The 24,843-nt window shown below is 41.3% G+C and overlaps 2 protein-coding genes across 6 annotated transcripts in view; both read left to right on the plus strand.

The window, feature by feature from the left end:
* map7d2b (MAP7 domain containing 2b) overlaps window positions 1–8,016 on the plus strand; it is a 35,935-nt gene extending 27,919 nt beyond the window's left edge. For 4 of the 5 annotated variants that reach the window (XM_087846498.1, XM_087846500.1, XM_087846496.1 and 1 more), the window contains 3 exons: window positions 2,959–3,100; window positions 4,565–4,860; window positions 5,863–8,016. In XM_087846498.1, coding sequence (XP_087702624.1) covers window positions 2,959–3,100; window positions 4,565–4,856 — 434 coding nt within the window. In that variant the 3' untranslated portion in view covers window positions 4,857–4,860; window positions 5,863–8,016. The remainder of the gene's footprint in view (window positions 1–2,958; window positions 3,101–4,564; window positions 4,861–5,862) is intronic. The other variant, XM_087846497.1, reaches the window with a different exon arrangement.
* Window positions 8,017–10,225: 2,209 nt separating this feature from the next.
* On the plus strand, window positions 10,226–22,643 carry zgc:112982 (uncharacterized). The gene is made up of 11 exons (XM_087846492.1): window positions 10,226–10,461; window positions 11,386–11,429; window positions 12,669–13,319; window positions 13,661–14,479; window positions 17,388–17,557; window positions 18,118–18,238; window positions 18,389–18,458; window positions 18,553–18,689; window positions 20,070–20,136; window positions 21,464–21,563; window positions 22,224–22,643. Exons 2-11 carry the CDS (start codon window positions 11,395–11,397, stop codon window positions 22,235–22,237), a joined length of 2,184 nt encoding a protein of 727 aa, XP_087702618.1. The 5' UTR covers window positions 10,226–10,461; window positions 11,386–11,394; the 3' UTR covers window positions 22,238–22,643.
* Window positions 22,644–24,843: the final 2,200 nt, after the last annotated feature.

Genomic DNA, 24,843 nt, shown 5'->3' on the forward strand with positions numbered 1-24,843 from the left:
CTTTGGATGGGAAGCGTTTTTGAAAATCTAATTTCTCCACCACGATCGGGCCTCTCTGTGAAATTGGATGTGATAACTGGCAGCTGCAGTGTGACTCAGCAGTGTTACACAGGTGGGGGAACAGCACCTCCTGATGGGCGGAGGTGGGATAAATAGCCAACGCTGAGGGGAAAAACCGCAGCGCTCGCTGCGCTCGCTGAACTCGCTGACCTGAACGGACTCGCGTGCCGACGCCTTCATCAGCACAGCCGAAGTGAATCACTCTGTAATCACTGCAGCTTTACACTGAAGCAGAAACATTATGATATAAAACATTTATAAGGAACATTGTTACACTCCTTTCACTGGCCTCGCCGGCAGGGAGTTCCACCCGCTTTTATCAACATCTTTTAAATACTTTAAACATAACCGGTGGTTCTGAACTGAAGGAGAAACGATTAAATATATCAGGAAATATTTAAGTAGAGGAAGCTGAACACCAAAGCATTCAGGGTGCCTGGTTTTTATTCTCCTCCACGCATCATTATGTGTGTAAAAATGGTTTGCAGTAACAGTTGACTGAGGGTGTAAAACTGCTTTTTTAACAGGAACGATTTTGTTTGTTTATTTGATATTTTTAACCGTGCACAGAAATATCGACGTCATAAGAAACTACAGCGTCTTGTACTAGATTTAGCTGCTGGCTCGTTTCTATCTGCAGTCACTGGGGAGGGAGGACGCAGAGCGCTGTGGCTCACGCCTAAAACAAAACCTGTAATAAAATCACAAATATCCAGGAAGCCTCGGCTCAGCTCGGGGTGTTTGAGGGCTGTGAGGTCTGCAGTGAAGTTTAATTAATGAAGCCTTTGTTGATCATAGTTTCAGGAACGCTGTTGGCTTGAGGTGCTTAAACCTCCTACTCTTAGTGGTTAAAGCTGCTCCCTGCAAATAATTATGAAGCGAGATAATCACCCTGAATAAGGCTACGTTCACACTGCAGGTCTTGATGCTCAATTCCGATTTTTTGATCAAATCCGATTTTTGTGTCTGCTCGTTCACACTACAAATAAAATGTGACAGCAAACGCGCTCTAGTGTGAACGCTCAAAGCGGCCGCATGCGCAAAAGAAGACGTCACACACAACGCGCTCTGTTTAGACCCAGAGCAACAGTATTGTTTGACTGATGGCCCTTAATATAAATTACATACAAAAAATTATTAATTTACATGTTGAAAGGGAGTGGGAAGAAGTAAACACTTATTTAATCCCACCCCTTTGCCATAAATTATCAGTTAATATTTAGTCAGCTTCCTTACTGATATAATTTGTAATAAAATACTATATATATATACTATATACTATAATATCACATCATGAGTTGTTTTGTTTTTTTGTTTTTTTTTTTAAATAGAGACATTCACTTAATTTCAATATTTTCCTTTTCTTTATAGTTCGAGAAGATCATATTTTTATAACTCTTTTTGAACAGTTTTATGTTTGGACATTGCTTTAATTCCATATTCAGACTGTTCCATAGTTTTACTCCATGAACAGAAACACAAAAGCCTTTTCTTGTAGTACGGACATTTATTGTTTTGAAGTTACAAAAACCCCTTAAATTATAACTTCCTTCTTTCACAAAAAACATACTCTGAATATTACCTGGCAGTTCTTTATTTTTTAAAGACTTCGGACTTCACGTTTCCCAATTTTTGCTTTAAGTTACTTTGTTATTTACATAATAATGTAAATAACCTAATAATGATCCTTATTGCTGTTTTAGAGGAGCGCTGCTTCAAAGGATAGTTCAGATTTCTGTCAGAATCTGCAGATTATACAGAACAAATAAAATGTTCACGTTTCTCCAACGTTGTCTTCCCAACAGTTTCACTGGATGGCCAGGAAGCGTTCGCGATGTCTTCTCCGGCGCTGATAATTGGCGTCTGTCTTGTGTCGGTGACGTAAAAGACGGATTTAATGCGTCCGTTCAAACAGCAGTCGCTTTCTGAAACATCGGATATGTATCGGATTCAGTACCACATACGAAAGTGACCCAGATCGGATTTGAAAATATCGGATTTGTGCCGTTCACACTGTCACACCATGATCGGATATGGGTCGCAGAGGGTCAAAAAAATCGGATTTGATGCGCTTTCGCCTGCAGTGTGAACGTAGCCTAAGGTAATGTGATCATGATCAGCGTCTGAACAGTAAATCATTTTTGACATGCACAGAATTGTCAAGTTTTCTGGAAAAGTAGGAGTTGTGATTTGGATCTCTGGATTTCTGCTTTTATCCTCACCTTGCTGTGATTTCTCACATTTCTCACTTTTTTGTCGTATTTCGTTTTCCAATGGACCTACCGTCTCGCTGACGTCATCGTTTGACGTAACAGACGTGCAGTTTGAATAGTTTCACCCCGAAAATCAAAAGAAGTGTTTAAGTGGACATTAATTAATGATTAGTGTAACTCGATTGGAAAGAGATTTTCATCCATGGTAACGTGATCGGATCAGAATCTTCCGACTGGTGTGTTTACATGAAGCATTTTTATTCCAGTCAGACTTTTAATCCGGTTTCTTGTGTCATTGTTTGAAGAGTCTATATATTAACGTCTGATGAATGTTTCTGTCTGAAGTTTGGTGTTGAATTTTTGAAAATGTGGAAATAAAGAGATCCTTTGAAAGTCTGTAAATTAAGACAGTTTTCTCCTTTTAAGAAGCGTAAACTATGTATTTGGGAAACTTTCAGCCTTGGTGGAGGTTTGGAGTCTCTACTGTTTCATCCGGATGCTTGTCACCACTGATAGAGGTCGAACATCTGAAAAAGGGTGCAAAATTTACTGCAACTATAAAGCGTTTCTCAGGATTCATTTTCAGGAAGTGATGCTGAGCACTGGTCACTGATCCGAGGCCGGGATTAAACCTTTATCACCTCTTTTATAACCTCGAGTAAAGACTTCCTGTGTATGTTGGCAGCAATCGAGGTGCGAGGTGAAGCTGCTGTCGCCCCGGAGGAGGACGCCGCGACTCCCGCTGAAGCCCCCGTCATCATGCTGGGACCCCTGGAGAAGAGCAGTTTGGACGAGCTGTCAGATGGGGTCCAGTCCATGGACGTGAGGTAGGTCTCCCCAAAGCGTGGCCTGTTCCTTCCTCCTCATCTCATTTAGTCAGCTGTCTGCATCTCAAAGGTTTCTGACACCCCAACAACTCAAAACCACGAACCGGAGGAAAAAACAGGACTCAAGTGCTGGGATTTAAAACGTGGGAGCAGAAGACATCATAATGCTTTAGTTCAAAGTGAGCCAGTTTGGCAGTATGTCATATCTCCTTACTTTAAGTTATATTAACTCAAATCCTTTTCTTTGCCTGACAGAAGCCAGCGTTCACTCGATTTAGTGTCAGGTCAGCTCTCATTCAGCACTCTGTGGTTGAGAGCGAGCCACTGGAGTGTTATTAATCCCTTTTCATTACAACCTAAGCAATCATAAACCATCTATAGCTCACATTACCTCTGATGTACAGCAAGGTTCAGTCTTAGGTCCTATTTTATTTCCTACTTGTAGGCTTCCCCCAGGCCTCCACATTTATCCAGATCAGTCTCGTGTCTTTACACAGCTACGCAGAAAACAGACAAAATCGATTGATCTAAATCACATCAACTATTTTGATCATTGCTGCAGCTCTCTTCACAAATTTGATATTTATGTGTGAATATCTATGGTTCAGTAAGACTAGAAGAGCTCTGCAAAAATCCTCAAATGCTAATAAAAGGAAAAACATAAAAATTTCCTAAAGCCAAGCTGATCAGCTGACCATTACTCTTTGATCTCTAAATCCAATCCAATTTTATTTATAAAGCACTTTAAAATACCCAGCACAGGAACAAAGTGCTGTACAGAAAATAAGTTAAAACAATAGAATAACAGAAAACAGCAAAATAAATAAATAAAACACATAAAACATAAAATTAAAACAGCCCTATATTAAAACAAAAACAAGATAAAACAGCATCGAATCACCTAAAAACAACTAAAATAAATATAAAAATAAAAACCAACATCTCACGTGGTGTCAAAGTTCAGGGTAAAGAGGTGGGTTTTCAAGAGTGACTTAAAAACAGATAAAGAAGTGGCCTGTCTGATCTCTAAAGGAAGCTCGTTCCACAGTTTTGGAGCTGCTACAGCAAAAGCACGATCTCCTCTAAGTTTACGCCCAGTCCTGGGTATCTTCAGGAGCAGCTGATCAGCTGACCTGAGAGAGCGGGTGGGTGTATAAGGCTGTAGCAGCTCAGAGAGATAAGATGGGGCTAGGCCATGGAGAGCTTTAAAAGCAAATAAAAGAAATAAATAGCTAATCTGAACTGCTGTGACATTACAAGGAGGTGTTTAGCCCTGCTGATCATTTACTCTGTAATCCATTCATCGTCTTCTCATCTCACGTCTGGTTAAAGGCTTCATCCTTCATGTCCACAGCCGAGCCTGATGTTTGTGAGATCAAATACTGCTCATTAAATACTGACGCTGCCTGTCGAGACGCTCTAATAAACTAAATGTTGTGTCTCTGTCATCGTTGTTCCTTTAAGCTCTCCATCTGTCTCCATCAGTCCAGTGTCCAGGGATGAGCAAGCGAGCGCGCACGAGTTCTCGCCCGTCACCGAGGGAACAGACGGCTGCCCGCTGGGGCACCTGATGGACGATGACGCCCCGGGGCGAGGGCAGCAGCAGGCTGCAGAGGTGCAGCCTTACCCCAAAATGCAGGCTGGAAGCGGGGTCGGAGACCTCAACAAGAACCTGCTGATTCACGGCTACAGCGCCGCCTCCGAGTCGTCCCAGCTCATCCACAGCGTCGGCCCGAGCAAGCTGGACATCCAGTAGCCAGGTAACAGACCCCCCTCCCCGACTGTTCTGTCTGTCTTCACTGCTCTACTCCATCCAATAAAAAGGCAAATACTCAGTTTTAGACGATATAATACCATGGAGAGGATTATTTCTGATATAGTCATCCCAGGTTCAGAAGATATTAGCTAAAAATGAGAAGGTTTGGCCAAGAAGGCGACCTATAGGCTGAAGGCTAATACAGAGGCCTGTAAACATCTGGACTGTGTACACAAGTGCTGTTATATTTAGAAGTCATCCATTCATAACATAAACACAACATGTTTTTGTACAAATACAAAATAATTATTTCGTGCTGTAAAGTGGTTCTAGCTGACTTTGAGCCTTCAGGCTCCTCCCTGCATGCTGCAGGTGTCTCTGCTAAACAGACAGAGAGGATGGCTGCTGTCAGCCTGCAGCAAGGTTTACAAGAAATCTGACAAATGTAACAATATGACAGATTAAACCAGCAGTTTATCTGCAGACAAACAGCTTCAGTTTTTGTTCTTAATTAAACAGTTTTGTCTCTGTTGTAAGATGAACAGGTGGTGGATGAGACTGACATGTAAATCTGTTGATTAGACGTTTTAATAAAGGTCTCTCACACACTTTTTACGCAATTGTGATAACAGTACAGAAAAAAGGACTGTACGAAAAGCACCATGATATGAGTGATTACACTTCTGAGCTAAGAAGACACTGCCGGACCTGAATCTCATGCTTTTAAATACAGTGAAACACACCATTGTCCTGCCGTGCTTTCGGCTCTCTGAGAACGCCTGCTTTCTTCTGTATGAAAATAACATGGATTTGTTTTAAAGTGTTGGGTTTAATATGTGCTTGTTGAACTAAAAGAATCCGGCTTTTGGTTATGTTGAACCCAAAACTTTACTTACGAACAGGAAAAAACAATATAAATATAAATATAAATACATAAAGTATTTGTTTTGCAGAATGTGTTATTTGTCATACTGAAGTTCTTAAATGTCTCTTATCTCTCTTTTAGGACCTTTTTCAGGAGGCCGGCAGCTAAAAACAGGAGCCAGGAGAAACAGACCAAGAGACCAGAACAGCAGTCATCATCTCCACAGGAAACGACTGCTGAACACCTGATTTCTCATCTGTATTACCAAACCACACACGCGCATCACTGTTAAGCTTCTGGCCACATTTTAGGGCAGTGCAGGTGGGCAATTACAGCTCTGAGAAACACAGTTTGACCTAATCATGCAGGTAATGTGATATATTTATATATATGTGAATATTATGTTACAGAGTGAAGTTTAGGTCACAGTTTATTCGTCTAAAACCCAAATAAATTCAAACTTGGAGCTACTTCCCCTCCACGCCTGAATCCAGTATTTCCCAGCTGCACTGCCGCCAAACATAACTCGCCCGCTTTAATCTGTCATCTCTGCTCTTGAAACCGTTGTAAATAGATGTTTGAGGCGGTCACGGTGGGGACAGGAAGCGGCTCCGTAGCAGATGATCTGGAGGAGAGCCGTGAGACTGATGCTGTTGTGTGAATCTGTGTGTAGCATCCTCAGCTTGCCGAGCTGTTTTACGGCCGTGGTTGTGGGTTCCCGTGTGTTTATCCCACCTCTGACCTGCTCTGCTGTAGAAAACCATCAGAAACTGAAACGATGAACCCGCTGTCGACCCGTAGCCTTTAGCTGTTGTTTCTCTGCCGCTCATCACTGGACCGACGGACCGATTTGAGGACTAGCAACAATCAAACACGAGGAAAAAATGCGACCCTTCTGTGGGGAAAATGCTACATGTCTTGTAATTTAATGTGCGGGCGGGGGGATATTGAGACAGCGTGTTGTGTATTTGTCTGGCACTGACTGTAACCACGCAAGCTGCAGTTTATAGTGTGCACTTACAGTAGTTGTATGTTTGTTACACCGCTCTGAAGACGCTTAAATCTCCAACCCACGTCCCCGAGTCAAATATACCTCACCGATTCAGAACAGCTTTCACCACCTCGCAGCTCATCACCTCTGAGGCCTTAAACCTCTGTGCAGTCAGCATCCTCCCCGTCACCCTCGGGCACGTCCACTTTCAGCTGATTTTAAAGGCCTGCTTCCACAAGGAGGAGAACCACAAACAGTCCCTGAGGAGGCGTTTTTGCCCTTTAGCTCACACACAACAGGAGATAACCTGAAAGTAAAGGTTAACCACTGTCCAGAAATGTTAGTGTTCATATCAACAGGTAAAAAACTCAATAACCAAACTCATATTTATGGACATTTTAAGGAATTTGAGCTACAGAAAAGCTTTAGCCTTTAAGTCACGGTAATCGCTTTCTTTCCAAGTTCCTTAAATCTTTATTGTTAATTTTATCTTTTTTTTTTTATTGTTGATTTAATGTATTTATTTATTTATTTATTTATGGTTTAGGTTTTTAGGTCCTTAGAGAAGATACTGGTGTAATCTTCAGTACCATTTATTACAACATAGATCGTCTTTATACAAAAACAAACCACCTAAATTTCCAGAAATGTTGCAGAAGACACATCCTTGGTGTCATGAACAGTTTTTTTACTGGATAAATAAGATCATTTATTATTTTGGCATGCATTGCAGTGTAAGCCTGTGCAGACACACTACAGCGTGGTTTGTTGTGGGAACCGAGGCCTCTCCTGCGTCTCCAGAGCACCACACAGAGGGGAGGAAAGCATTTCCCCGTCACCCCCAACGACCTCCAGCGCATTGATTTTTCTCATCAGCTTCCCTCCCTCCACGTTTGCTCACTGCTCCTCCAGATTGTGCTGAAACGCGTCGTCAGAGGGTCCCCCGGGTCCCCTCGTGTATGAAGTAGACATAAAGGATATAATGTTTATTCTAATCTTACCTAAACTCTGTGACACTGCAGCTTGGTGGAATATATCATTGTAAATGTGGTGCATGGAAAACTGCTGAAAACGAACAATAAACTTCATCAAGCCATTCGTGTCAGTGAGCCGGATAAATAAACTAGTGAATGGAAAACTGAATCATTAAGGAAGTGAGGGACATGTTTGAGATGTTTAGTCTTTGACCTTCATATGAAAACGATCTAGTGTAGGGCTTAACGCGGACGCTTTTCTTTATCATTATATCTCACTGTGTGTTGACTTGATGCTGCACTGAAATTAAAAATCACCTGCAAAAACTGGATGGATCTTTTTTTGATTTTGTTCCTGACCCCAGAATCAGCTTCTGCATTATTTAACCTCCTAAGACCCGAGCTCTTTCATAGCATGCATTTTTATTTTCTCTTTGATGTTTGGGCTGATTGGACCTGATGAATGTAAAAGAATTTTTACCTGATTTTTGTTTCCGAGAAAAATGAGATCCACATACGAGGACAAATTTTGATAGAACAGTGGCAGTGTCCTTGTAAGTGGATATCAGGCCCTTGTTAAGCAAAATTTAGTATTTTGGTTTGGCAACCCAAAATGTCATGTCCACATATGTGGACAGCAGATCGTAGGAGGTTAAAACAGATTCAAACTTCCTGTTGGGGTTTTCAGCCTTCAGCATGAAAATGATTTTGATGGAGATTTTTAAACCACTGACTTCTGAATTATAGCAGCATCAGAACCACAAAAACTTTCAAATCTGCAAAGCTTTTAACTAAAGGGAAAGGTTAATGATTTTCATTAACGCCAGCTGTGGCCTCAAGGCTGGAGCTGAACAAAACACCCTGATAACGACTGTGTTTAGACTGTTCCCCCCATTCCATCCAAGGCCACCTGGGTTGGCTGGAAGACTGTTTACTTAGCCTGGCGGGGCGAAGGACACTGTCTCAGCTGAACTCTGGACACACACATACACTGATATGCACACACTGATCCCCCCCTCCCTTTCCAAACGCCTTCGACGCTTGCGCCCTACCGGGGAAGATGGCAGTTGACTGGACCAGCGCAGACACGCTGCAGGACCGGATGCGCTGTCTACACAACCCATCAATACATCCATGAATCCTCTCTGTGGTCATCCTCTTTTCCTCTTTCATGGCAGTTCCAGCTATCCACTATCTTCACTCTCCATCCTCTGCACATGTTCAAACCTTCTCAGCCTCGTCTCTCTGACTTTGTCTCCGGCCTGAGCTGTCCCTCTGAAAAATCATAACATCTCTAGGTTGGCCTCCCCCACTTTGTCTCCAATCCAAACATCACAGCAGGTCTCACCACCATCCTCAACCTTTCCATTCACTCTTGCTGAATCACCCCTGAAACTCGTCTCCAGCCACTCCACCTTGCCCGCACTTTCTTCTTCACCCATCTTGTGCACTGTTAGCTGCTTTGGATGGTTGGCTGTCTTCATTTGACTGACTTTCCAGGCTGACTTCCGCCTGCTCCCTACTTTCACAACGTCATCTGCAAACATCATATTCCGCAGAGATTCCTGCCTGACCTCATGCTTTTGATATATAATCTGTTTCATTTGTCTGTTGTTAGCAATCTAAAGTTTGTGTGAAGGTAGGTACCAAAAACAGCTGGAAGGGATTTAGTTTGGATGAAAATCGGGTCAAGGTCACGGCAAATATGAAAATCAGTAACAATCTTATATTACCCACAGTTTTCTATTGATCAGTTCACAACAATATCGTAGGCTTTGGTGGACATGAGTACCCAGGTTGGCGAAGCTTTTGACCTTGACCTTCATTGTAAAAACCTGAATCAAAGTTAACCTTGAAAAAAAAAAATCAATATCATTGAAAAGGGCATAAAGAGAAAAAACAATTAAAAAAAACACCCCAGGGCATCACAATGATGCCATAATGTCACTGTATTGTATTAAAAACATCATAGAACATCAAAGTTTAGTATAGCCTTTGCCCTTCGGAGAGTTGCGCTCTCTGAGTACGTTTGTGTTTGAGAATCTGCCACAACTAAAACACAGACTAAAGAGGGAATGGAAAACATTCCCCTCATAAAAGTCCAGCAGCCAGTCTCCTCCCTTCACATACATTTGCAGGCTGTTGTAAACAGTGATAAACATAGTTGTGTCCATGTTTATCAAAAATAAATGCAATAAAGTAAAATAAGTATAACTTTTAATACAAAATTAGAAAACAAAATTACATAACATAACAAAAATATTAATTTCAACAAAGCTATTATTATTTGTTTTAGTCTGTTGATATTTTGTTTTATTTTCCTAATCTACAAGAAACGACTTATTTAAACTATTATTTCTTCATTTTAATTTGATTTTTAATTACAATAATAAAATATTCCAGCTAAAATAAATAAATAAAGTATCTCTATCGTAAATATGGTAAAATAGTTTTCATTAAAGCTAAACGGTGTGGCTGATATTTAGCACATATTTTTAAGAGGCTTTAAACCATCTTATTTTGAAAGGCCCGTGGCGGAAGTGTTGAGCTCAGGTTTTTTTGGCGGATCTTTGGGAGCAAATGTCCACACAGTCTCTTTATTTACAGTGTTTAACGGAAAGAGTAGCACGCAGCTGGCGTTTGGTTAAATTTAGCGACAGATAGGATTGTAATCTCGGTTTGTAATCTGTTATTTGGTCGTATTTTGGTGCGTTTATCCTTGTTTTAGCTAGCGTTGTTAGCCGTTGGTTGGCCTGTCGCGCGTCGCGGTCAAAGGTAAGAGAACTGCGTAGCATTAGCTGCTAACCAGCTTTATCCTTGTTTAGTTTAGGAAACATGTGTTATGACATGCAAGATGCTGTTTTTGATGCTCTTTAAAGCAAAAAGCTCCTCATACGGAACCAGAGCTGTGGTTTGTGTAACATTAAAGAAGAAGGGGCGTTGTTCGATTTATCGGTATTGCCCCTTAAAGCACCGCTGACCCTGATGTTCCTGGTGCTCAGTGAGTTAATTAAATGTCTTAGTTTGTAGAAAATATTCAGGTCGGTGTCATGTGAGACCTGCAGGCAGTTATCCAGTCTGAAAACCTACATTACAGATGGTTTGGATGAGTAATCGATTAATGCAGTGGATACTGGTTAACTTTATTTTTGATGGGAGTAGTTAATGCATGCTTATAATATTTGAGATGGGAGCCCTACTAATGTTAACTTAAGCTTGTTTAGCTTATGCAGAACGTTAAAAGAGTCTTATTTTTATATAGCTGTGGTAGCAGTTAGACTTTTACTAACTTTGTCAAATCTATTTTGCTGAGCTAGTGTTTCCTGAGTTACACGATTTAAAAATAGTTTGGCTCATATCTGTAGATTAGAAACTGAGTATACATACTATGGTGGAAAGTGTCAGGTGTCGGCCCACCTCTGTCCAGTTGTTCTACACCAGTGCGATGTTTTTGCTGAACCTTATTAGGTTGTTGTAAGCCTATGTGTCCATAATTTTAATAACCACGTTTCTTTGAACTTTTTGAAATCATGCCTGCAGTGAAGTTTAAGCCCTGTTCAAGCTTTCTTGCAGAAATGAATGCACTAGTTGAAAGGCTGAGTTTTGTCCTCTTGAGCACCTGCTGCAGAGTTGACTGTAAAATTGGGTGTTTTCTCGGCACTCTTGATGTTGTAATAAAATGCTGTTCTTTCCTTTAAGGTTGACAAAATGTCAATACCACGGTCTCGATCACCACATTACAGGTAAATACGCTGCACTAACTGTACTTTTATACATCCATTCTAGCGTGTGACTGTAGTGTTTGGTTACTTGGGGAATATTTTATATTGTCTGGTGTCTGTTTTTAGATATTTAAGATATCTAAAATTGTTGCATTTGATGTTCATTTGACGCATGAAGGGGCGTTAACCCTGACATTATAAAAGTACTCTCAAGTGTATTCTTAGAGAGAAGATCTATGCTGATGTGATGCAGTTTACATCTTCCCAGGCGTGTGCTCAATAAATCATCGTTTGACTGAACTCTTCTGGGCCAGTGTTGGTTTTGTTCCTTGCCTCAATATTTTTGAATCGGGACAACTGCAATGCTCTGTTCACGGGAACATTGCAAAGCACCGTAACCAACTTTATCTGGCAGAGTTCTTAGTTAAAGAGAAAAAAAATCTGACCATGTCACAGCTGCACTGAGGTCATTATTTTGGCTTCCCAATTAGCTTTAAAGTTGGTTTTAAAATTTGAAAAGTTGATTTTAATGTCCTGTATGGTGTGAAACCTTAATATTTCTCAAGCAGTTTTATATTTTATAGTTTAAATAGTTCTGACACGCTATCATCTGTTATTGGGTGTACTCCAACACAGCTAAACTCACAAGTGTTCAATTTCTACTAATTTTATTGATTTTAAGTTACTGTTCTTGTCATTTTTACTGGTATATTGTTGTTTTTCATTACATCATTAGATTTTTAGAAATGAATCAGATTTTTTAAAACTGGTAATTGCAGTCCTTATTGTTTTGAATATACAGTGGAACCCCGACTTACAAAATTAATTTGTTCCAGGGGGACTTTCGTAAGTCAAAATTTTCATAAGTCAAAGCACCTTTTTCCATCGCCTTTTGAGTGAGGCGATGCTGGCTGAAGATGAAGTTCTTGGTGGAGGAGGAGGTGGCGGAGGTTGGAGAAAGCATACGTATGCATACATACGTACGTGTACATGTACATAACATTATGGGATTTAATTAAATTCTTTTAAAAATTTCTATTTCATCTATTTCGTTACGCGGGCATTCGTAAGCCAGGGTTCCACTGTACTTATTTGCTTATTTTCTTACACTATCTTGCTAGTGTTCTAGATTGTACTTCCAAGTGAAGTTATGCTTCACAAAAATTGATTTAAAATTATTTTCTAGATGCTGATGTATTAATTCCGGTGCTATCTGTTTCTAAAATGATATATATATTTTTTCTATGTTCACTTTTTCAGGAGGTTGCCATTGGAGGAACCTGGCTTTGATCCACACAGACCAAGTGGAGATCTGGATGGGATTTCTATGGACAGAAGGGAACGCTTTCGGAAAGGTTCTGAAGAAATCAGGGAGAACTTCAGTGAAGACATGTATCCAGAAGGGCAGAGGAGAGCCCCTCCATTCACAGATGACCATCGATTTGAACGTCAGCCTTACAAAGACCGGGAGGAGTTTCACCACAGGAGGCTATCACCCCGCCATGATGTACGCTATGAAGAATGGAGGTTTCCCCCAGTGAGAGATGGAGGATTTGATGGAGATAGGAGAAGAGAAGGGTTTAGAGAGGAATTCCAGAATTTTGAAAACAGGAGTCGGTCGCCTCCGAGGTTCACGAGGGAAAGGTTGCCACCGACACAGAGGTCTAATTCAGACCAGAGGGATTCAGGGATGGGCTGGAAGAGAGAGGAGCAGGTCAGGGATCGGTGGAGGTTCACAGACCTCAGTCCCAGTTTGAGGTCTGACGACCAAAGAGTTGGAGGAGATGGGGAAAGAGGAAGGAGATTCACTCAAGGTCCTAATAGAGGCAGACAAAGGGAGAACCCACATCATGAGAGGGGCCTCCCTTTTAAAAGACAACGAAGAGAAATGGATGACGTCAATCATCCTGGGTAAATTTTAAGCAAAATGCTTTGCAGCACTATCGGGAAATGAAGAACGTAGAAGATTCCTATCTTCTAATTTTCTGTAGCGCAAATTTCCTCACTGTTCATCTTCATGCCTTAATTTCACTAATGCACTACTCTAGTGTTAAATATTGCATGGCTTATAGTTTCTTACCTTCTTTCTGAGAAATGTAAAGTTCTTTTTGTCTTATTTTGACCTCTTTTCATTATTTGTGTTATCAGTGATAATACATTAATGATTACATATTGATTCATTTAGGTTTGATTATTTCCAGTCTGAATTTAAAAGTGAAGATGTTGAACCGCCTCCTCTTATGCCACCACAGGTCCAGGAATGAGAAGGACTTTGGGGAAAAGGGTTACTCAATGGAAGGAACCAGACATGAGTTTGGTGAAGACACTCGGGGAAACCTCCCCCACGGAGACGGTCGGTACTCGGGGCCACTTGTCATTGAACACGATCACGGCATCCGAGACAATAGAAAGCTGCCACGATGGGAAAGGTTTGATGACCACAGGGATCTCAAGCCTGAGTTTGATCGACAGAGGAAGCCCCGTCCAGGGGGCTCCTCTGAGGAGCTTTTTAGGAAGACGGGAACCAGGTTGGATGATCAGGAAGATCCACAAGAACACCGTTATCAAGGTAATTCGGGGGAATCAAACTATTTTGAAACTAGGAGAAGCCCTGTGCTTCAGGACAGGTCAAATGCAGCAAGATATGGTGTTCAAGGTGGCCCCATGAATCACAGGGGGAGAGGTGCCACTCAACCAGCAAGAAGGAGGTACAACCCAAATCAAAGCGGACGGCCAGGACAACCAAGAAATCACCCACGCTTACAGCAGGCCTCCCAGGGATACCAAGATCTTCCTCGCGAAGAGCAGAGACAAGGGTTCCACCCCGTTAGGGAAGATTATGACGACGACACTGAAGATGAGCCCAACTGGGCAGAAAAAGACAAACTTCAACAGTGGGAACAGGAAAGGCCTAGAAGTCTGGAACGGCCCCCAGGGAGGGATTTGGACCCTAAAATGCCCCATTTGAGGCAGCAGGGATGGAGCAATCAGAAAGCCAATAATATGACGGTTTTAACAGAGGAAACTCTAACCATCAAGGTGGACATGAGTCGGCCCATGAACCAGAACAGGTAGAGTATTTTTTTTATCTTATCAAGGGTGAGGGGTGAAAGTTCACACTTTCTTTTCATGATCTTGTGAAGAAGAAAAAAACCTATGAAGCTGCCACATGGAGTTTGAAGACTGGCGCTGAAAAAAGAACAAATAATTTCATGTCATCTGATATCAAAATTGATTTTGGATGAAATTGATCTGAATGCTGGCAGATTCAGAACCAGTACTGGAAATGTGTTCCCTTATGGGGAATTAAAGGGACCTACCCAATCATATGTGCCGTTACCTCATACGGCCGGGATGCTTCATAGAAGTTTCTCCAAGGAGTCCATGTTCATTTAAAGTGGAAGTCACTCTCATGAATACTTGTGGACTGCAGGACACCTCAAGGAAAACAAAAGGAACTTCCAACTCCATGATGATGTTAGTCCCGAACCGAATATGGCCTCTATTTTAGGAAGCATGGTGCTGATGCGGAGTCTTCATTTGTGCTTTTCAGAATTCACCTGGAAGAAAATTTGCAACAAACTTGTTTCATTGAATTCAAGTTCCAGTCGCACAAATAAAGGAGTCAATTTTGCACTTGATTTATTTTTGTTGAGTTAAATTGTGTAGATGAATCCAAAGGACCTGTTATTTGGTAATGAAGATGACTGAATCCTAATTTATCCCTTTTGAGGATGGAAAGGTGCAATTTCTACCCCCAACTCTGGATGATGTGTGATTTGAAACTGCTTTAAGAGGCATATTTACCTTAAATCTACAACATTGTTGGTTTTTACTGATTGATGGACTTTGAAAGCTGAATGTGGGATACAAGACACAGTACTGACAGGATTCGATCAGCAGATGCAACTCCTGTGGGCGCTGGCAATCACACGTTTTTCAGGAGGATCTCAGACCGTCTGAGTCTAAAGAAGAGTTTACTACTGAAACCTACATTGAACCATGTTTTCTAAAATCAAAAAAAGAGTGATGTGCACCCTCCAAACACCACCTCTCACTCCGTCATCACTTGGTAATATGGTGTCTTTGGTGTGCTGATAACATAAAGAGAGTTTTTGCTTCTGCTTTCTTTTGGAGCTGCTTGGAAATGAAAAATGATCCTCAGTGAATTTAGGATTTTCCTCGTATGTGCATTTAAGGACACAGTCAGTGACATCTGGACTAATGCTGTTGCTACTGGAAGAGGAAATATCTGTTCCTTCTCTTGTTTTGAAAGGGAAGTTGAGCAAAGCTGGCAGTAACCGATGGTACTACTAAAAATAAACATGGAAACTCTGATATGCGCTGTGATAAACCACACACCTTGTTGTCTGAATGCCAGAGAGGAAGTTCACTACAGCAAGAGAAAGAAGAAGACGATGATCTGAAGGCTCTGCCATGGAGAAAATGTTGGGAAGCCATAAAATGAGCCATTTTGCAGGAAGACGAGAAGACTTGGCAGCCACTGTTGGGCCACATACCAGAGATGACATTTAGAAATCAATGAGAAACCTGTGTGCACCAATCAGTTATGGGAAGAAGGAGAGACAGTGAATGGAGTCCTGCTCAGAAAGTGCATGCTGTGAGTGAGTTTTGGCCATTTCATGTTTGTATACGCACAATCTTATTGGAAAGCGTGCCGAGGATCCAGATGCAAGGAATCGTCCAAGTAAAGGAAGGTACAAGCAAGTCCCTGTTTTGTGCAGCGAGCCATTGGAGTCTGATGGATCATGAAAAGACTTCAACTTCACGGCCTAAACATTAGTTACAGGCTTTTTGAGGAGGAGACTAATGACGTGAATATCATCAACCAGCTAAAATAAAGGATTCATTATCATCATCATCATCATCATCATCATCATCATCACAGAAGATAACTGGGGAAAATGCACCCTCATTAACCCTTTGAAAAGACGGCGACGAAGCTATAAACCTGAATAAATTAGGAGCTGGAGCATTTCGAAGCAGCAAACATAAAAGGATGATTTATTCTGACGAAAACTGAAGTGAAATTGTCCTTAGTTTAAGAAGAGAAAATAAATCCAGGAACATAATCTTCAGTGGTGACAGCAGAGAATTATAGGCCTTGTCAATGGTTTCAGAAGAAGACATCAGTAATCACTATTGTTGAAAGGAAAAATGGACTCCATATACAGCACGGTCACTAATCTGGATAACTGGAAACCTTCAATCATAATCACATCTGTTACCAAGAGGTTAATCAGCATCGTGCTTCGACAGTGCTTTGAAAAGGAAGCTTCTAAAAGAAGTAATCGTCAGGAGGAGGATACGAATTTAAAGATTGTGTACAATTGGACATTTCTGTGTCGTTCCTCTTGAACCGTGACAGGACTGGAGAATCCAGCAGACAAGCGGATCAGATATCTGAACTAAGAGTGGAAGATTTCGTACGAGAAAAGAAGTGTGAACTTTCGCCCCAAGCTTTAACTCACCTGCCAGTTATATAAAAACAAATAAATAAATTTTAAAAAAGCGTATATTGGGCTTCTCTGGCTTCTCCTTTAAGCCTTTTTAAATATCCATTAAAATGAATAAAATTGGTGTGATTCTCTGTGCGCTTAAGGGTGAAAACCTTTCTTTTTATTCAAATACAAGACTCTAGTTACTGTAAGCATTGTGATTTGTGGGACTCGTTAAAGGTAAGTTTACTGGGTAAGGTAACGGCTTTTTTACTTAAGTGTGATTGGTACAGAAAGGAGTGTACATTTAATCTTTTACATTTCCATCTTTTAAAAAAAACACTGCATTAAATAAGGATGTAAACAGTGTAGAAACAAAATATTAAAATGGCATTAAAGCTAATTTACAGTGAATTAAGCCATGCTAAACAAACGCCGATTCCTGGCCACAAGGATCATTTATCAAGTGTTTATTCATTGTGTTGGTATCAATCTCCCTCTTTTCTTCCTCGTCCTGCAGCCCGCTGTGTTATTCCTCAGACAGGCAGCTCTCTTTAGATCTGGTCAATGTTGGTCGCCAGCGTCTGGACTTCCTGCCCATGCTGGAGCACTCCGGCACATATCAGGAGACCGCCATGCACACTGGGACGTTTGCCCAGGAGATTATCACACTCGTGCACCTTGTCAAAGGTTAGTACTGCATGTTGCACACGGGGCCTGCTGATGTTTTCTGACAAAACAACAAAAACTGGGTCCAAGAATGTGTGGCACAGTGTTTGTGGCAATAGATTTTGGTAGGTGCGGTTATTGCACTCCTTGTCTTCCTCCTAAAACTAGTCGGAGGCTACACAGTCTTAGGCACCCACAGGTGGTCTTTGCATTGCTCTGCAGCATCAGCCAGGTTAGGCTACCAGTACATGAAACAGTTCTCCACGTGGTGCAGGGTCTGGTTAAAGTAAACCGGCCAGCTCGCGTCAGATCTCCGGAGCCGAACCGGAGGGATGAAATGCGGCTCCGCTGGGAGCTTACTTTGTTTTCTTAGACATTAGCAGGACTTGCTGGTTAGCAGCAACTAAACTTTCAAAATAAGAGTAACGGGATTCTGTTGTTCTTTAGGACAGAGTAAAATTACCAAAAAAAAGGATAAAAAAAAGAGAATAGTGCGTGTAATCATATAGAAGAAAAGTGAGCTAAAAAGTACAAATAGTCGTACAATATGTGTGTTTTAAGTGTGTTGTCTGCGTTTACAGAGCAGTATTTCAGAGGGGATGGGATCACCCTGAATCAGCGCTTCTCAGCTCCACAAGAAGGCAGCTTTTCTGAAGAAGAGATGGAGGAGCTGACGTCGGACGAGGGATTCGAGTCAAACCAGTAGGTGGACAGGCATAAAGTTTGTTTTACCTGCCGTCAAAGTGATGGTGAAAGCAGTACATCAATTATAAGAAATATCTTCATTTTTTTTACAGACGCCTTAAAAATGACTAAAATCTTTTCTCTCGGCTTTCTCCTTCTTGTCTGCAGAGGTTTCAGTTTGGATATGAACTCGCTGCTCAGTGACGACAAGCCTCTGTTCTTCTCGAGACCAACGCAGGTAAAAAAAGAAAAGAGAAATTAAGAAATGCACTCGATACTAGAGACTATTGGGAGCTCTGGTTTCATTAATCCTTCTGGTAAATTGACCTCAGGGCGTGAGGCTGCAGCCGGTGCGAGGTCCGGGTGACCTGAGGCACGACCTGGAAAGGAGGCGACAGGAGAAACTGGAAGGGGTTAAAGTTACAATAGCTGGGAGCACTATGTCACAGCGCCCCCTGGGTGCATGCAGGTGGGTTTTAAGTCTTCTTATCAATCACTTGGCAATGTTTCTGTAGATGCTGTTTTTGGCAGAATATATTCATGTGCAATCATCAGAAGGGCAATCTTTCTTAGATTAGGTGCAAGGAGGTAGTCGTTGTTACGTGGACCCTCCAGAGCACAAAGAGGACTCTGGTCACGAGCGTAGCAAGGAGTGAGATCATTACTGGAGAGCTGAATGGACATCATGATGTTAGTTGTTGGTTTTTGTCCTCTAGTCACATGATGGATGGCATGCGCATGTACTTTTTAGGTTGATTAAACATCTGTGCAGCAGGTCAAAGTACAGTGTGCTTATGGGGAAACATCCCTGCACCCCCAAATTATGGCAAAAAACTAAAATAAACAAATGTGAGTGAAGTCAGTAAACATTCCTTTGAGCTCCACGAATCAATAACTCATAAGATAATGTTGTAAAAACATGGTCCAAGCTCCACCAGTAGCCCTGATTTCACGCTGCAGCCCACTGCACTGAGTTTCTGTTGTTTACACATTTTTATTAGCATAATTATATTACAACGTTGCTGTTGTAGCCTGTAAGAGCATAAAAATGGTCCCGTTTTAACAAAGAGTCAAAAGGATTTGTTTAGCTTGGAGTTGAATGTCTTTGAGTCACTCAAAGAACTCTTCAAAATAAAATGACCTCAGTTTGTCACAAACAGTTAAACAGGAAGTGAGCTCCCAGTGAGCCAGGCTTTATTTATTAAGCTGATTTTTGGTATTCAAGGTGTTTTACCTGTGGTCGTGTCATGTGACCTGACTTGCAGTAGGGCTTTTATTCTTTCTTGTGGTTTTCATCAGTGGCTCAGTGGGATGATAATGGATAGCTCCACCTTTAGCAGGCTGCACCTGGTGTCTGAAAGAAGAGTCGACGCATGTATTAAAAAGATGTTTGTTTGCCTCCAGATGTTTTCTGCACATTGACATTTAACTCGCTGTTGTGTTAATTTAACTGTCATACTGTAGCAGCTGCACCGTGGGCCAACATGCTGTACAGAGGAGTAAACACATAAAAACAGCAACGAAAAAGACCAAAAATAAATAGAATACAATAAAATAAACACGTCAAATCCAAAGAGAAGATGTGGAGGAAGAGATTTAAAAAGGTTTGTGTTAGTCGGCCTGATGTCCCAGGCCAAGGAACGTATTTGTGGTGGTGGTTAACGCCAAACTCCATCAGCTCAGTGTTTTTATCGTAATGTTAAAGGTTGAGGGCCATCCAGGCTTTAATGTCTTTAGGACACTTAAGCACAATATCCTTCACAGTTTTAAAAAACTGAAGTAAAGTTTTATTCTTGTCACTAACTGATTAAATAGTTTTAAAATGTGTTGTTTTTGTTTTTTCTGTCAGTGATTCAGTAATGGGATACAGCGACAAGATGTCTCATATGGACCACAGGAGACGAGATGGAAGCACGGTGAGCATTAAGAGCCGGGTTACAGCGAGTCTCACCTGGCTTAGTCATGTGACACGTTTGGTGATAACTTCCTGAAAAGGTCAAAGTGGGCGTGTCCCAATCCAGGGACTTCATCCTTTGAACGCTTGAAGTCCGCGGCTGTTAAATGGGACGGTCTAGCTTACGATGTGCTACTCAAGTTGCCTAGAAATCCTTATACTTTCCGCCAGAAGTGTTTTAAACAGCAAAGGAAGGGATGAAATTAATTTAGTTTTGGATTTTATTTTATTTTTTTACTTTTACTGATTTTTTTTTTTTGCCATGTCAAGTATCTTAAGCTGGGAGACCACAGGTCTGTAAAAACATGATTAGCTGATGTGTTTAACCCTTTAAACCCTTTAACTATTTTTAAATCCCGGTAGCTCTGCAACCACGTGAGCTAGCGCAATAATTTTTTTTGCATATGAAACCGGAGGAGTTGTACTTACATCTTATGCCATCAGCTTGTCCTCGGTCACAGTTTCCTTCCACATATAACTTTGAAAAAATTGCATACAAAGCACTTGCAGCAACAAAAACATAATATTCCAGAAACACTTTTTGCCGATCTGATCAGCTGTTTGTATCACTTCCTACGTCGGAACAGACGTCAGCGCGAACTATCGCATGTCCGCCATGACCTGCCCGAAACCGGAAGTGACGTCATTTTCGTGGAAATGTAGTTTTTTACCATCAGGGCCTCATGAGCCTATACTGGTGTTTTTAAAAGTTATGTGTGTCGTTTCTGGGATGCTTAGGACTCATATTGCACTGCTGGAAATAGTTTATTTTGATGCATATGCTGCTTTTTTGCAAATTTGCACTATAATATTTATTTTCGTTTTTCCTGCAGTATATAAAAATTGGTGTATTTCAAAAATAAAACTATGAAGACACTCAAAATAAATTTCCTGTGGTGGGAAACTACTTTGTGCAACTTTTTTGTATTTACAGTTTTGAGGGATAAGCCTCTTAAATTTCTCTAACTAGAAATATATGTTAAAAAAACAAAAATGATTTTAATTTCTTTTGTAGTTTATTGCACTTTTTTGCAATTTATGTAATTACTATGCACTTAATGCAGATATATTATTAAAATTTGGGCTATAATGGTTGTATTGATGTATAGCAACTTGAAATTCTCCCAAAAATGGCTCCACAACATGTAAAAAATATAATATAAGCAATTTTTACAGTGTCTATATGGAGGTATTGTATATACAAGACACAAATATTGTTCTTTTAATATATTGGCGCCACTGTGTTTGTCTTGTACAGCCAGTGACTTGGGTCTTTTTCTGCTCCACAGGGACCGAGGAGAGGAGCTCTGAACAGGCTGAACGCAGGCGCCCAACACGGGAACAGTCGCTTCGGCTTTCAGAAACAGAACTTCCGCAACAGCTCTGCAGGTAAATTTAACAAGATGGCTAAAAGAAATGAAAAGTGACTGAGGAGCTGAGGAGTCTGATCCTCCTCACTGCTCATATTCTCAGGGTTTAAGGTCGTCTGACACTGATGGTCATTTCTCACCAGCTCTCATGTTAAAAACATATAACAGAAAAAAGTTTTCTTTTAAAAAGATCACCTTCCTCCTTCCGTACAGCATGTGTGCTCGTGTTGCTGTCACCAGCAGAAGCTCCTCCCTCTTTAACCCCACCTCAGTCTTTATTCTGACTGCCTCCACCTGGAGCTGGTTGTAAAGCTGCTGAAAGGCAGACGTCACAGCCGCAGCTCGCTGCTATCTGAGGCTGGCTGTGACACATTTAGTCGGCTTTATTCGGTTTGTCCCCGTTGTGTAACAGACCTTAAGCTCCTGCCCTTCTCCCTGCCTGTCTGAGGCGCTCGGTTAGTGGGATATTCCCTCTGAACTTTACCCTGCTGACACATTTTAATCAAAGGTGGTTTCCTCACCCGCCCACACAGATCAGCTTCCTGGATCTCGTCCAATCCAGTCTTCTCGCCTCGTCTCTTTCCAGTTCGACCAGTTAAATCCTTGTTTTTTTTGTTTACTCTTCACCCCCCTGTTAGCCTGGAGTTTCTTTCATCTCTTTCTGTCCCCACCTCCACAGGTCCGACCTGGTGACCGGGCTCCTCGAGTGGTTTCCGTTTGCATTTATAAAACCAGCCGTTCTCGGGCCGACCTGCGTCCATGGTAACATGTCGGATGTGAAGAGGCCTCTGCTGTGGCGGTGTTTTTGCGACGGACGCAGCAGACTGAGAGATGAAGTAGAAAAATGTGAAATACTGATTCGTGCAGCGCTGGTCTGTGTTTGCACCGGTTATGTTGCTTCTTCTCCCTCATAATTTGATTTGAAACCATTTCAAAATGTCTTCGTGTTGTCGGTGAAAGTCTGAGAGTTTCCTCACGAACAGGCTCGTTTTTACCCGTCCCTGAAAGTCTGTTTGTAATGAACATTTCTGTGTTTTGGTGACAGGTTTATTTCTTTGTCCTTGTTCTGTGTAGACAGTTCACGCCGCTCGCTGAGCAAATAAAACGTTTGTTTTTAAATTGTGTCTGTCACTCGATTTTAAAAGTTACATTTGATTTCTGAGGGAACCCGTACGCAGAAAAACACATTTGAGTCGTTGGGTTTTTGAAAGCGTTCAAACTTGTTGAGAAGGAAAAACGAGTTAAACTGTGTGCTCAGGAGTGTGACATCATGAACCACACTTAGGGACAAACGCTCCTCAGCTCCCAGTCAAAGACGCACCGAGGGTTAGAAGAAAATGGTCCAAATAAAATCAGTCTTTTCTCTTCACACATGTTCTGGCATCCATGAAAAATGAGGTTTAGTAAAATCGGCAAACACAGAAATCCTGAAAAATGTGTCAGTGTTTGTCGACGTGTAACAGACAGCAAAGAAGCAATTTTAAATGATATCTTTGCTTCTAGCAGCCTGTCACAAAAACGTCGTTTGTTTGGATTTTTTTCCTTGAATGTATTTTTTTAAGCCAAAGATCGATTAACAAACAGCTGCTAGTTTCAAACTCAAACAAAATAAATAAAGAAACTGAACAAGCGGAGGCAAAAGAACAAAAACGGAACAAACCTGTACAGCAGATGTTTACACTCATGTCCTTTAAATGTAGGAGAAATCCAGCAAAGCTCTGAGTGATGAGTCCAAATTTAAAATTTTAAGTCACCGGCGGTATGTTTGGAGGTCAGGAGCTGCAGCCATCTGTGAAACACTGTGAGGGTCATATTTGTGGCTCAGTTTCAGCCAGCAGCGTTGGTGATCATGTCACAATCGATGCAGAAAAGTACCTGTCGGAGTTTGATCCACCCTGCGAGACCATCTGGAAAGCATCTGATTGGTAAAGTCTTCATTTTTAAGCGTGACCCAAAACACAGCACTGTCATGTCATGGATCAGCCTCCCCAGTGTCCGGACCTCAACATTATCACAAGAACAAAAACAGAAACATCCACAGAAGAGCTTTGAATGTTCTTCATTAGCCCAGAGATCTGTTCCTGAACACTATTTAAAGAAATGACAGCGCGTTCAGGCTGTGGTCATACAAACACTGACTTTCAGGCTTGTTATAATTGATATATGTACATGGACTATATTTCCAAATAGGTTTACATGTTTCAATAAATCATCTGTTTTCCTGCTGAAATGTAAAGAAATGAGCGTTGACTCGAGAATTTAGACGAACGTAATATGAAGTTTGAGTTTGATTATCAATGATAATTATTATTATCGGAATAAACATTTAAAAAAAAGTTCTTTAATTCAGTCGTACGCTGTGCTCTACAGCAGCTTTAACTTGGGACCAGTGTGGTGTGCAAGTTGCCGTGGTTATGCAGACTTAATTTCATTTACAGGTTCAAAAAGACAGTCAAAGCAAATCCATCTGATCTTTGATGGTATAACAAGTTGTTTATTTCAAACAATGTGAGAATACATAGCGCTGAAACATTTACTGAGGTTAAAGTAAAACCTGCTCAATGCTCTTCTACGTTACCATCTACTTCTAACTGAATATACATGTCTACAGTCACATATCACATGACCCCGAGCTCCGGCGCCACAACAAACTGTGCGACTTAGTTTCGCTGTGAGCAAACGTCATGGCAGCGTAACAGTTCAGGCAGCAGCGAAGAGATAATCCGTCTCCAAACGGATCTTTTTAGAGCGCTCGCTTTACGTGTGCAGTGGGGGGGGGGGTTCTGTGAGGAGCTCAGACAGAAACGCTCGAGAGCTGCTGGTAGAAAGGCAACGAGGAAGAAGGAGAAGCAAAACAGGTCACCAGAGAGCAGCGTTTAGTGCAAGATTTCACGTGGCTCAGTGAACGCTCTTCAGTGGGTTTACTCAGCACTCAGTGTATCTGATGAGATTTTGGGAGTTTTCTACATCATCAGTGGGATTTCCCCCCTGAAAACCTAAATAAATAGTCAATAAATTACAAAAATGATTTTGAATTGTGGCAAATGACATAATTATGTGTGGCAATTATTTCATGGTTCATGCTTTAAAGGGGAGATGTTCTTTGGGCAGTTTTAGGCAGAGAACCACGTGATCATGAACTCAGGAGATCAGAAAGCTTAGAAGCAACGATGACAACATATTACAAGTAATCACTCCACCTGAGAGTGCCACAGGAACGCTTCTTTCCCTGAATCAAGATTTTATGACATTATACTGTTTAAAAGCTCCTTTGTAAATTCTGTTCCTGCCACTCGATG

Source organism: Neolamprologus brichardi, chromosome 9 (assembly GCF_056152115.1).
Source record: "Neolamprologus brichardi isolate AB-2024 chromosome 9, ASM5615211v1, whole genome shotgun sequence".
In the NCBI taxonomy this organism is placed as follows: Eukaryota; Metazoa; Chordata; class Actinopteri; order Cichliformes; family Cichlidae; genus Neolamprologus; species Neolamprologus brichardi.

Bases quoted from the DNA above. Each gene is read 5' to 3' on its own strand.
- zgc:112982 (XM_087846492.1), top strand. From the start codon at position 11,395: ATGTCAATACCACGGTCTCGATCACCACATTACAG. The intron at 13,320-13,660 runs GTAAATTTTAAG...ATGCCACCACAG, and splicing joins GATGACGTCAATCATCCTGG to GTCCAGGAATGAGAAGGACT. The intron at 20,137-21,463 runs GTGAGCATTAAG...TCTGCTCCACAG, and splicing joins GGAGACGAGATGGAAGCACG to GGACCGAGGAGAGGAGCTCT.